The sequence below is a fragment of the Ahaetulla prasina genome, chromosome 2 (genome assembly GCF_028640845.1).
Source record: "Ahaetulla prasina isolate Xishuangbanna chromosome 2, ASM2864084v1, whole genome shotgun sequence".
Taxonomy (NCBI): Eukaryota; Metazoa; Chordata; class Lepidosauria; order Squamata; family Colubridae; genus Ahaetulla; species Ahaetulla prasina.
Genome location: NC_080540.1, coordinates 172,184,903 through 172,198,725, shown reverse-complemented (window position 1 = coordinate 172,198,725; position 13,823 = coordinate 172,184,903). Strand labels below are relative to the sequence as shown.

General features: G+C 36.7%; 1 protein-coding gene across 1 annotated transcript; it reads right to left on the bottom strand.

Annotated features, from left to right (window-relative positions):
• Positions 1 to 3,980: 3,980 nt before the first annotated feature.
• LOC131190885 (lysozyme C, milk isozyme-like) lies at positions 3,981 to 5,905 on the bottom strand. The gene is made up of 3 exons (XM_058168369.1): positions 5,746 to 5,905; positions 4,626 to 4,781; positions 3,981 to 4,121 (listed from the first exon to the last, which is right to left on the bottom strand). The coding sequence occupies exons 1-3, from the start codon at positions 5,879 to 5,881 to the stop codon at positions 4,039 to 4,041; spliced, it is 375 nt and encodes a 124-aa protein (XP_058024352.1). The 5' UTR covers positions 5,882 to 5,905; the 3' UTR covers positions 3,981 to 4,038.
• Between the last annotated feature and the right edge of the window lie 7,918 nt (positions 5,906 to 13,823).

Below are 13,823 nucleotides of genomic sequence, written 5' to 3'. Positions count from 1 at the left end.
TGCAGAAGTTATGGTGGATTTAGATTTTAATTTTGAGAAAAAGAAGCTATTGGAGATATGAGGAGAAACTGTATAAAATGAAAAGGATAAAAATGGATACTTAAAAATTGGAGGAAAGTTGGAGATTAAATGATAACGGGAGGTTAAATTTGAAATTGTTTGGGATGCGATGAAAGCGGTGTTTAGAGGAGAGTATTAAATTATCAAGTAGGAAATATAAAAATTATAAAATTAAAATGGAAAGAGATAAAATCAGATTAAAGAATTGGAAAATCAATTTTGCTTACTAAAGAAAAAAAATTCTTCAGGAGCTTAATATGTTAAGAAATAAAATGATAGAAGAGGATACAGAGTTAGTAAAAGAAATTTGAGATATTTAAATAGGAATTTTTGAATTTAGTAATAGAAATTCTAAATTATTGGCAAAGATGGCGAAAAATAAAGAGAGAAGAGAAATTGGAGTTTTGATAGATGATAGAGGTATAAGATGTTATAAAAATTAGAGAAATGTGAAGTGGTTAGAAATTTTTTCAGAATCTATATTCAAAGAAACCAATTAATCGGGAAAATTGCAAAGCTATTTAGAAAAATATGTGGTGAAAATTGATCAAACATATAAGGAATTGATGGAAGAAGATATAACACAAGATGAGATTAATGGAATAATACAAAAATTAAAATTAGGAAAGCTCCAGGTGAGGATGGATTACCTGTTGAGTTTTATAAAGAATTTAAAGAATTAATAATACCAAGATTGCAAAAATTATTCAATGGAATATTACATGGTGGAGAAGTACCTTCGTCATGGAATAGAACGGTGATATCCTAATTCCTAAACCAGATAAAGATTTAGAAAGGATTGAGTCCTATCGGCCCATTTCTTTAATTAATCAGGATGCAAAGATATTTACTGCTATTATAAGTAATAGATTAAATAGATTTATAGATAGATATATAAGTTATAATCAAGTAGGTTTTGTGAAGGGTAGATACATGAGTGATATTGTTAGAAGAGTATTAAATATTATAGATGTAGCTGAATATAATGGTGATAAAATTGGTATAGTATCATTGGATATTTTTAAAGCTTTTGATTCTGTACAATGGGAAACTATTAAAGTAATTGTGGAGGCTTTAGGCTTTGGTAATAAGTTTATACATGTTATTTCAAAATTGTATCAAAAAAGCAGTGCAAGAGTGAAGGTGAATGGAATATTAACTGAAGAGATAAAATTAGAAGCTGGTACGAGACAAGGATGTCCCTTGTCCCCAACATTATTTTTATTGGCTATGGAAATATTGACAAAAATGATAGAAAAAGATGAAGAATTAGAAGGATATAAGGGGTATAAGATAAATTTGTATGCGGATGATACTTTAATTATTTTGAAAAATGTAGAGAAAGACCTGAAAAAGATATATAAGCATTTGATAGAATTTGAGGAAATGACAGGATTGAAAGTAAATTGGTCAAAGTCAGAATTATTGATGGATAGTAATGGTAATGAGTCTGAGAATATGCAAGAGCAATTTGGGATAAGGATTAAAAACACATTGAAATATTTGGGTATAGTGCTTTCACTCAAGGTTAAAGAATTGAAAAAACTTAATTATGATGTGGTGATTAATGAAATTGAGAAGAAGATAGATAAATATAAAATGTTAAAGTTGTCTTGGTTTGGTAGAATTGCAATGTGTAAGATGATGTTGCTGCCCAAGTTCAACTTTTTATTCGAGATGCTACCGCTAAATTTGACAGAGAAAGATATTGAAGGATATCAGAAAAAATTGGATAAATTTTGTAATGGTGGCAAAAGACCTAGATTAGTGAAGAAAATGTGGTATCAAAATCAAAAGGAAGGTGGATTAGGAATCCCCAAATTATTTAATTATTACTGTGCGTATGGTATCCGGATAGTGGTAAAAATATTTAAAGGTGAAGATAACTATTGGAGAGACTTAGAGTTAAGGGATATAGAGAAATTTGGATCAAGGTGGTTTTTAGATAAAGCAAATTCAAAATGTGTAATTAGAAGTTATTGGTTAAAGGGATTAAGTAAAATGTGGAATAAATTTGTTAAAATTTTAATTCCGGATATAATCTTTTTGGGGGAGACATTGGAATTTGGCTGATTAAAAATAATATAAAACGTAATGAAGTGATTAAAGAGGAAAATATAGAAATTATTAGAGATTGGATAAAAGTTATGGAAAATGAAAGGAGGAATAAAGAAATTATTGAAAAATTAGGGTTAAGTTGGTTTGAAAAAATACAGATAGAAAAATGGACAAAAAAATTAAGGGAAAATTATTCGATAAATAGATGTGAAACTGAATTTGAATATTTAGTATCTCGGATTATGAAAGATGAAATTGGGCTAAAGGGACTCGTTAGTAGGGTTTATAAGATTATAAATTCTGATGAAAAATTACAAAGAGTGATGAGGACAAATTGGGAAAAAGATCTTAATATTGAAATACCAGAGTCAGATTGGAATGTGAATTGGAATAGTAGAATTATGAGAACTTTATCTATAAGGATTAAAGAGCATAATTATAAAGTTGTTTGGAAATGGTATTTGACTCCAGTAAGATTGTCACAAATGGATAAAAAAATTAGTAAAAAATGTTGGAGATGTGAGATGGAATTGGGGACTTATGAACATATGTGGTATAAATGTGACAAGGTTAAAAAGTTTTGGCAACAATTGGAGAAAATGATATTTGAAATGATGGGGAAAGTAATAATATTGAGAGTGGAAACTATATTATTGTTGGTAATTAAGGAAATAGAATTAACAAAATATGAAAAAGAATTGATTAGAATTATGATTATAATAGGTAGAATTATAATAGCTAGATATTGGAAACTAGATGTGATTTTTAGAATAGAAGAGTGGAATTCTGAAATGTGGAAATTGGCTTTAAATGATAAAATGACATGTGATATTAAAATTAGAAGTGGTGTGTATAAAGAAGATATTTTCTGGAAGACTTGGAAACCATTTGTGGACTATGCGCTTGGAACATTGGACGCTTCGGTACCTGTACCTCGAGAACGTGGATTTTGGCAATCATGAGGATATATCCGAAGACCCAAATCTTCCTTTTTATGTATAGCACAAGGGTGTAATAATGTATTTTCTTTTTTTGTTTGTTGGAAAAAAGTAATAAAAAAATTAAAAAAAAAAAAATTCCAGGTCTCAAATGCAGGCTTGCTAACTTCCAACCACATGAGCCATCACATTCCAATTAATCCACTAACGCAGAAGTAATTTGAAGCGTTCTCTTCTGATCTGGCCTGGAAACAGGCTCGTATTGTTCAGCACATCCTGTCCAGAAAATCTCAACCCACTTCTGTTTCAGAGGTTTTCTTTCTAGAAAATGCCAAACTGTCCCTGGAATGGCATGGTCAGAAAGTGAAGTTTAACATGGTCTGGTGCAGGGAGGGGGGCGGGCGAGGGGTGTGTGTGCGGAATGGAACATTCCAGAGTCCTCTAGAATGTTACATTCCCAATGTATTTTATTTATTTATTTGTATTTTATTTATTTATTTATTTGATTTTTTAAAAATCCCACCTTTATTATTGCTTATAAATAAGGCAGTGAACATACCTAATACTACTACTACTTCCTGTTTTCCCCACAGCAACAACCCTGTGAGGTGGGTTGGACTGAGAGAGAGAGAGAGAGTGACTGGCCGAAAGTCCTCCAGCCGGTTTTTTAGGCCTAATGTGGGACTGGAACTCACAGCCTAAGGTTCTTAGGCCAGAACCTTAACCACTAGACCAAACTGGCTCATCACATCCCTGATATCTAGTAGCCTCCACCACTGCATTCTTCTATTTCTTTCCCCCAACTTATTTTCAAAACAAGAATGGCCCACAGCAAAATAAAGAAGACTCAAGAGTTGCATTTCATACACAAAGATACTACTACACCCTAATAATAAGGGACTTCTGCCAAGGTTTTATAAAATGAAATGATACTTTCTACCACTTTTTCTTTCTTTCCTAGAATTAACAAAGTAGACGCTACTTACCAAAACAACATCCCTCTTCTAGTTCTGGCAATAATCTTAGCACATTTAACGTCATCTGTAATATCGTCATCAAGGAATTCTGTGGAGGAAGAGAGGGAAAGCTTTCATGAAATCCAAGTTCCTACCATGATAAAACTGGGATTTTAAGTAGTGAACCAGCCACCGGAATGCCAATAATCTTTCTATGCTGAGCTTTGGCTTTCCAGTGATGGTGGAATCTCTCAGACTTAAGATGATCTTGCAAGAGATTTAGAGTTTCAGGGCAAGTAGTTACCAGTACGCTCATTCAAGGAGGTCTCAATTGTGATCTGGTTATCTGTGCTAATGTGAGCCAGTCTCCCATATCAATCACTATCCCACACAAGCTCTCATATTTTTATTTATTAGGGATGTCCAAAATGCATCAACCTGGGAATGGGATCTTTGGAAGAACCCCTTAGATTGTTGTGTACAGATCATTATATAGCTTAATAAAAGAAAGTTCCAAAGGCAAAGAGATTTATTCCCAGGGTAATTTTTTACTTCGATTCATTTGATAATAGAACCCAGTTTGCTAGGATCAATTAATGCAAAAGTCACTCACGCTCACAATCTATTTGGCAAATGTTCTGGCTGTTATGTCTCCCATCTGCGCACCATATTAGGCCACTCAGGTGAAATAAACCATAATATGGTTGTCCTTCGGTATAGATGTAATGTTCAGTGTTGAACCCGCTGCCATGTAGGATCAAACATAACCCTGGGACGAAACCATAGCAATTAAACATGAATAATTGATTCACTGTCAAAGGAAAGCTTTGAGGTAGGAGTGTTTGTGACAATGCAATTGAAACCCACTCATTTTTAATGTCTCATGTCCACGATACATGTATAAAGGGGTGGGAGATAGTTATGGATGGCCCTCCTCCCGCTGCCTCACAGAGATTTTGCTTAAACACTGAAACTTGCATACTCATATTATTTAACTTTCGACCTTAATATGAATTAAGGTGTTGGTTACGACCTTTAAAGCGCTCCATGGCTTAGGGCCCGGGTACTTACGGGACCGCCTGCTGTTACCGTATGCCTCCCACCGACCCGTACGCTCTCACAGAGAGGGACTTCTCAGGGTGCCGTCCGCCAAGCAATGTCGGCTGGCGGCCCCCAGGGGAAGGTCCTTCTCTGTGGGGGCTCCCACGCTTTGGAACGAACTTCCCCCGGGCCAAATACCTGACCTTCGGACCTTCCGCCGCGAACTGAAGACACATCTTTTCATTCGCGCGGGGCTGGCTTAAATTTTAAATTACATAAATTTTATCGATTTTAAATTTTTTACTAATTTTAAATGGGGTTTTGGTTTTGATAAATTTTTAAAGTTCTAGGCTAATTATAATAAGTTTTTTAACTTGCATTTTAAATCGTATACTGTAGTGTCTGTATTTTATTGTTGCCTGTACACCGCCCTGAGTCCTTCGGGAGAAGGGCGGTATAAAAATCAAATAAATAATAATAATAATAATAATAATAATAATAATAATAATAATAATAATAATAATAATAATAATAATAATAATAATAATAATGATGTCCTTTTAAAAATCTAGACATTAAAGAAAAAAGAAACTTCCTCCAGAATAGAACTGAAAGGATATACAGTCGTATTGGACTTAAGTTAAAGCCCCCAACAGGGGAAGAAGTGGTTGCATTCAAAGAAGAAAACTTACAGTGACCTAGGCTAACTTTATGGTAATCCTCCATTCCATGTTTTTTCAGTTCTTTATACAGTTCACACTTGGAGTATACTTTGGCTTTACTTGCTTGAGCGAACAGGCAAAGGAAGGCAAACCACAGACCATTCATCGCTGCAGAGGTCTGCGAAATGATGTGCTCCGACTTGCAAAGTTTTTATAGCCTTGCTTTGTTTGTTTTCGTTGGGGGCTGCCTCTTCTCTTTACCAATGTTATTTTTATGGTGGTCAGATAAAGTTTAGATCGTTATGTTCCTGCAGTCACAGGTTGGCATTCATAAAGATCTTGGATAGCTGCATGCCTCAAATAAAAATAGTCATGTTAATACCACTGTTTTCTTCGACACAGAGGAAGCATATAAATATTTGGCTCAACTAATAATTATGCAACAGTACAGTAGAGACATTAAAATCACCATAGCTAAAGCTCTGCAGAAAACTTTATGAAAACAAGGCTGTGCTTGTGTGCATGGGCCCTTGTGCTCACATTTCTAGCTTCCACACTTGATGCATTTATTGAGGAAAAATGATTTACATAATCCAAGCATTTCCTTGCAGGAATTACAGTGGGTGGAAAAGTTTCCAAAGCATGGAATAGCCAACCGTAATTAATAAAGAAAAAAGTTAATAATGACAATAACTTTGGGGCCATACTTAAAGAAATAGAATAGCCAAGGTTGGCCAGCATATTCAATCTGCCTAAAAATAGAATGGTCAGTCAGAAGCACATGGCATAGTCTTGGGGTATCTCCATCCATGAGTGAAGAAGGGATGTAATAAATGAAAAAACAAAATAAAATAAATGGGTATTATGGGGTACCATCTTCTATGCAGAACAGAGGAAGCTGAGATGTCAGCTTCTATAGTATAATTTGAGGAGCTGAAATTCTAGAAAATTTCTAGCCATAGGCTTAAAGAGATAGACAGGTAGTTCTTGTTTAGCAACTGCCTTGATTAGCGACTGTTCACAATCATAAGGTGGATTAAAAAGTAACTTTTTGACCAATTTTTGCATTTATAACCTTTGCAGGCCAGTAAAGCAACAGAAAGCTGAAGTAAGATAATAAGTATAGTTGCTGTTTCAGCAACCACTGCCCTTAACAACTGATTTTCAAATCCCCATTGTGACCATTACACTAGGGCTATCTGTAATGGGTGAGTCAGCATGAGAGCAGTACAGCTCTCACAGTACTGGTATGGAATCAGAAGTGTTTGGAGACTCTGGTTGCAAAGCTTGGCACTTTCCCCCCCCCACAGCCAATAGTGGAAGAAGGTGTGATAGGAAGTGGTTTTATCCAAACATTGGGATGTCACGGGCAATGAAAGATGCAGAATTAACAACAGAGTGATGCATGTCTCTGTAAACTTTCTTCTCTTGGTAAGAAGTCTACACAAAATGCCACTGCTCCAGAAGCTGAAGTCCATGTTCAAGATGAAAATAAAGACACGGGGGGGCGAAAGGGCGAGGGGTATGTGGTACCAATATGGAAATTAAGGCAGCAAGGTAATCTAATGCAGCTAATATGACTGTGTCCCATTTTTTCCTTCTGTGGCAATTCAGAAACAATGTTTGAAGATTCTAAAGATCACACTTAAAGGTGTTATGTTTTGTTTTGTTTTGAGATAGGGTATATATTGGACAGAGTTTTCTAGTTGTATCTCTCCGTATTTTCTAGTTGTATATCGCAGTACTGAAGCAAAGTTTTCAAATATCTTATCAGTTAGTAATTTTCTAGCTGTATCTCATTCAGTTCATGCTATTACAGTATTTGATGATATAAACACCCTGAACTATCTCAAGAAAGAGCAAGAATAGAATTGAGCATCTTTGAGAATTCAGATCTGAAACTGAAAGAATCTAAAACTGAAAGAAGAGCATCAAGAAAAAAAGACAAATTTGGGACTTTTTCTTTAAGGACATTAACAAAGTTAAGGATCTCGTGATAAAAAGAAAGGACTACCAGTCTTTGATATTTCCAGAGAAGAAAATTATTTTACTCTATGGAGATAAGGTGGAAGGAGTGATTTAAACTTAATGAGTTAACTGGAATCAGGATGCATTTTTCTCCACTTGATATGTGCAACTGAAAGAAAGGTTTAACCTGAAATTTGAAAATGTATTTTTCTTACATATATATATATATGTATACATATACATATATATGTAGGTTTTTGGTTATTCGGGTTTTCTCCCTCATAAAATTGGAAGTGTCTTGGTGACGTTTCGACGAAGTCTCATTCTAGGAGCAATGAAGCTGTAAACACTAGCCTGAAGATGACGAATGAGACTTCATCAAGTACATAAGAACTCAGTCAGAAAAGGGGAACCAACTTCTTCTCTGGTCCAACACCTTAAAGCCACAAGACATAAAACTGACTTTAAAAATACCAGAACTATCGCCAAAACTGAACACTTTAACAACAGAATAATCAGAGAAGCCATCGAGATAGAAAAATGCCCACACAGCATGAATAAACGAGATGATACCTCCCGCCTACCAGCCATTTGGAAACCCGCCCTTATCGACAAACGAGTCCCTAACATGAAGAATGACGCAAGACCAGGGGTGAAATGCTCCCGGTTTGCACCGGCTCCCCCGATTAGGTAGCGATGGCAGCTGCTGGTTCGGAGGACCGGTAGCAAAAATCCCTAGCCCTGCCCCCCTGCTTCTGCTGAGCCGCACCATCAGCAGAGGTTTGTTTTTTTTACTTTTAAAAGTTTTTCTTCAGCTGAAACATGCCTTGAAAAGTAAAAAAAAAAAAGCCTCTGATGATCGCGGGGCTGAGCAGAGATCATCAGAACACTTTAAAAGTTTTTTTTTTAAAAAACCCTTCAGCTGAAGGGGGGGGGGGGTTTTAAAAGCCTTCTCTGGCGATCCCAGAGGAGTTTCCTGATCCTCACAGGTTTTTAAACTCACTTTTTAACAGCCCCCACTTACAAGAAAAACTCTGTATGCTAAAAAGGATGTTTATAAAAGAAAAAAATAATCATTCTATATAAGGGTAGTTTGGCTAAATGCAATACTGAAGTTTAAAGCTTGTATATTAAACTCAAAGAATAAGATGTATTAGAAAGTTTTGATTTTTTTTAAAAAAAGTGCTTTTTGTTTTTTAAAAAGTTTAGTACTTTAAAAGAAAGAGGAGGGTGAAAGAAAAAGAAAGGGTGTCCCCCCCCTCTTTTAGGCCAAATAATTTGAAAGAATACAATAAATTTTGTAAATAAAAATGGTGACAGATCACAAAAATTACTAGGTGCAAATAGAAATGCACATTATTTCCATAGCAAGGAAGATAAAGCAGGAATGGTTAAATTGATTACTTTATTTAAAGAGGAAAATATGTTCTTATTTGGATATCACTTCTGGAATTTGTGCTTGTGAAGAAAAAAAATGAAACTTTGATCTTGGTTTTGTTGATTAGAACGACTTGGTGTTATAGAAATGGCTAGTTATATATTAATATGCAAAAGCAAAAAGTTGAGGTTGGAGTGTGTTTATCTTGTACTGTGTTAGGAAGAATTGGAAGTCAATGCCCCCCTTTCTTTCTTTTTCTCTCTTGTATTTCACACGCACTTTCCCCCCGTTCTCTTTCCCTCCCTTAATTTCCTATTTTTTCTTCTTTCTTTTTGTATTTTATATAATAAGAATAAAAATGATAAAAGAGAATACAGGGGCAAATCTGGAGGTCTGGGAAAAATGACAGCTGGCACTTAAATGCATGCATATTTACAGATGTACATTTACACATAAGAGACATAAAACAAGATGGATTGACAATATCAGCAAGTATTGCAGGCCCAATTGGCAAAAGAAAGTTCAGGAATACATAGGTTGGAAACATGTGGAAGAGGCCTCCATCCTGCAGTGAATAGATAATGGCAAAAATGATGATGATGATGACCATTCCAACCATAACACTAGCAGGTTTCTTACGCAGGTTCTCATGCTTTGAGATATTGAGATCTTTGTTTTCCAAGATATATTTTTAAATATTCTCAATAAGAATAGAAGACTCTAAACTATGACAATTCAATGTCTTAAGCAAAATGACATCAATATTTTTGATGATTGTAAAAGATGACGAATAGACCAAAGATGATCTTTCAAGAATCTTCTTTCATCACATCCTACAATGTATCTGTGGGTTGGAGCATGGCTTGTCGTCTTTAAATAGGAACAAAATACACTGATCCTCATCAGGAAATTAGGCACAATTAAAATGAACCCTTTAAACTTCATCCAAAGGTGATTTTGTTCTGGATGAACAGTGGGCAGAAGAAAAATTTGCAGTGAGAGCAAGGACAAATATACAGGGTGTAGTCTGGTTGAAAAGGACTGAATCTAGTTACATTTAATAGTAGAAGTGGTGGATAATATTAATTCTCCTATTCCTGTTTTCCATGTATTAACCTTAATTTTATTGGGAATAGATTCAGACCAAGAATGTCTTCTTTGAACATTTTGGATCATATTGGGAAAATAAACAAAGATCACATGGAAGATGGTAGATGGGAGCGGACAGCTGATATGGAGCTCCCAATAACCCCCCCTCCCCCGCACAGTGCTGGAATATTGGTCCTTGATGCTGTCAAAGCTACCATGTTTCAGTTAGATCGTTACCCCTTGTGGATGGTGAAAGCCTCCAGGAAGGTGACTAGCAGGTGGGTTCAGGCAGTGGTTACTTGGTCACTACATGGGAGGACATTTCTGGGCCTTTTAAGGAGGCCCTAGTTCACCCATCCTTAAAAAGCTACACTTGATACCACCTGCTTAGACAATTTTTGTCCTGTTTCCCATCTTCCTTTTTCAAGGTAGGTGGTGAAAAGAGTCGTTGCTTGCAGTTTTAGAGGGTCCTGGATGAAATGTTTTATCTGGATTCCTTTCAGTCAGGATTTAAGACTGGTTATGGAACAGAAACAGCATTGGTTTCACCTGTTGATGATTTCTGGTGAGAGGAGGATAGGGGTAGTGCAACCATCCTTGCTATGTTTGATCTTTTAGCGGCCTTCAGTACCATTGACCAAGGTATCCTTTTGGGCCAGCTATGGGTACTGGGACTGAGTGGCACAGTCTTTTGCTATTTCAGTTTCTTTCTCCAAGGCCGGTCCCGCTCGATGTTAATAGGAAGTGAGAGATCCAGCCCAAAGCCATTCTCTTGTGGAATGCTTCAGGACTTGGTACTCTCTCCACTCCTTTTTAACATCTACATGAAGCTTCTGGGTGAGGTCATCTGTCACCATGGGCATCATCAGTATGCTAATGATATTCAGCTCTATAGCTCTACCCCTGGTGACCTAAGTGAAGCCATTGCTGCCCTCTTGTGGTGGGTTGGATGGGAGACAATCAGCTTCTGCTGAATCTTAACAAGACCAAATGGCTTTGGGTCAGGGGTGAAATCCAGCAGTTTCTGACAGGTTCTGGAGAACCGGTAGTGGACATTTTGAGCAGTTTGGAGAACCGGTAGCAAAAATTTTGAGTAGTTCAGAGAACCAGCAAATACCGCCTCTGGCTGGCCCCAGAGTGGGGTGGGAATGGAGATTTTGCAATGTCCTTCCCCTAGAGTGGGGTGGGAATGGAGATTTTGCAGTATCTTTCCCCTGCCACACCACCAAGCCATGCCCACCAAGCCACGCCCAAAGAACCAGTAGTAAAAGATTTGGATTTCACCATTGCTTAGGGTGCACGGAGCCCCAAGATCTGGGACGTTGATAGTTTTACTTCTGGATGGGGTGGCGCTTCTGGCACTATCCCAGATAGATTTAGTCTGCAACTGGGGAGTTCTCGTGGACTTGTGACTCCTGTTCAATGAGCAAGTGGCAGTCACAGCTAGGAGAACCTTTCTACAACTTTAGGTTGTGCACCAGTCATGGCGTCTCCTGGATCAGGAATCAATAGGCTCAGTCATTCAAGTCTCAGTCATCTCACATTTGGACTATTGCAATGCACTCTACATGGGGCTGCCCTTGAACAGCATTTGGAAACTACAGCTGGTGTAGAGTGTGGTGGCACGGGCAGCTTTTGGGGCCTCCAGAGTAGCTCATGTTACATCACTGTTTCACAAGTTGCGCTGGCTGCTGGTTTGTTTCTGGTGCAATTCAAGATGTTGGTTATCACTTTTAAAGCCTTTCATGGCAGCGGTCCAGGTTACTTGAGGAATCTCATTCCAGTGAAATTGGCCTACCCTCCCATGCTGGCAGATGAAGCAGGTTGTGGGCCCCATCAGCCAGGGAATTCTGGATGGTGGGGTTTAAGAGAAGAGTCTTCTCTGCCATCACTTACGCCCTTTGGAACACCTTGCTCCCCAGAGTGAAGTCAGCTCCCGTTCCCCTGACCTTCCATAAGTATTTGAAGACTTGGTTCTGTCAGTTGGCCTGCGCTCCAATGGGGAAGTGTCACGCTGTAGATGATTGATGGATCAACAACAGATCCCACCTCCCCTCTGCTCGGACTATACCCTCCTTCCTTCTCTTTTAGTTATAGCTGATAATTTGCATTTTTGTAGTATTTTATTCTTATTATACACACGTTTTGGTATAGTTTTATTATTTTTAATATTGTAAGCTTTCCAGAATCTCTTCATTGTGCGTTGGGTGGCAAATAAATTTAATAAGTAATAAAAACATGTAATAAATAAATAATAAAATAATTTTTCTACGCCCTTACTGGATTTAAAAAAAAAAGAGTCAAAAAAGTAAAAGAAGCAGAAAAATAACTTGAACAACCTAAAATATGCTTTCAAATAAAATACTCAAACAATTGTCTGGCATATACTTATGATGAAATGAAGAATAACAGATTCAGACAAGATCCACCTGTTCCTGAAAATTATTGGGAACAAGCTTAGGGTCTGTTTTTATGGATAGCAATAGCAATAGCATTTAGACATATCTACCGCTTCATAGTGCTTTTACAGCCCTCTCTAAGTGGTTTACAGAGACAGCCTATTGTCCCCAACAATCTGGGTCCTCATCTTACCAACCTTGGAAGGAGGGAAGGCTGAGTTAACCTTGAGCTTGGTTAGATTTGAACTGCCAAACTGCAGTCAGTTGGCAGTCAGCAGAAGTAGCCTGCAGTACTGCACTCTAACCACTGCACCACCAAGGCTAATTGATACCCAGAAAGAGTTTAAGGAGAAAGATATCAAGAACTTTCCTCTTGGAAACCAACTGTTCATTCAGAAAGAATAATAAAATATGATATTAAAAAGGAAATACAATCACTCTCTATATATAGATACAGTATATATATCCATTTATCATCTCTCTCTCTTTCTTTCTTCCTCCCTCTCTCGCTCTCTCACACACACATCTGTCTGTCATCTATCAATCTACTTCCTTAGAAGTTCTTTTTGAAGTTTTGAAGCTGTTTTAAAGCTGTCTCCAAGCTAAGTGTCCTTGTCTTCTGTCGAATTCTCTTTTGGGGTGTACCATGATTCTTACCAAAAAGGCATTTTATGTAATAATGGTTGATGGTCTGCTTGTTGCAGTATTTCAGATAAAGTGGCCTGAAAAAGTAATGGGGGAAAAGTTAAATTAGCTATTATAAATTGTTTATATAAGCGAGAAGAAAATAGCTCTGAACAATTGATGTCTCATCCAACTAAGAAACATCTTTCAAACAAAAGGAGAAATAAATAGAGGAATAGCTTATTTTGCCAGCATAAAGAATAGTTTATTTTGTTTTGACATTAGTGATACTTTTCAATAAGGATTTTATTGCAAAATTCATGAAAATTTAGAAAGTTATAGATGGCCACTGCTTTCTGTTTGTAACCCTCCCATCCTTTCTTTCCAATTAGCTCCTCATTCTACATTCTCACCTCAAAATGGGAAAACGTAAGCAAATGGATTAAAAAATTGATATTCAAATATATTCAAAATTGCTGAAATTGTTTTCAAAAGTGCCACTGAATGAAAGAAACAGAGATATTTTTTCAAACACATGCATTCTTGACTATAATTTTTACTTAAACCCTTTTTTGATAGCCTCCCCCAAGTTGGTTCAGTTATTATTTTCCTCAGCTGACGTGGCCATAGAAAGTCCTAAAAAAGATTGC

Coding starts and splice junctions, on each gene's coding strand:
- LOC131190885 (XM_058168369.1), bottom strand. CDS start 5,881: ATGAATGGTCTGTGGTTTGCCTTCCTTTGCCTGTTCGCTCAAGCAAGT. Junction 4,782..5,745: donor TAAAGTTAGCCTAGGTCACT/GTAAGTTTTCTT, acceptor GTTTCGTCCCAG/GGTTATGTTTGATCCTACAT. Junction 4,122..4,625: donor TTGCCAAATAGATTGTGAGC/GTGAGTGACTTT, acceptor CTTCCTCCACAG/AATTCCTTGATGACGATATT.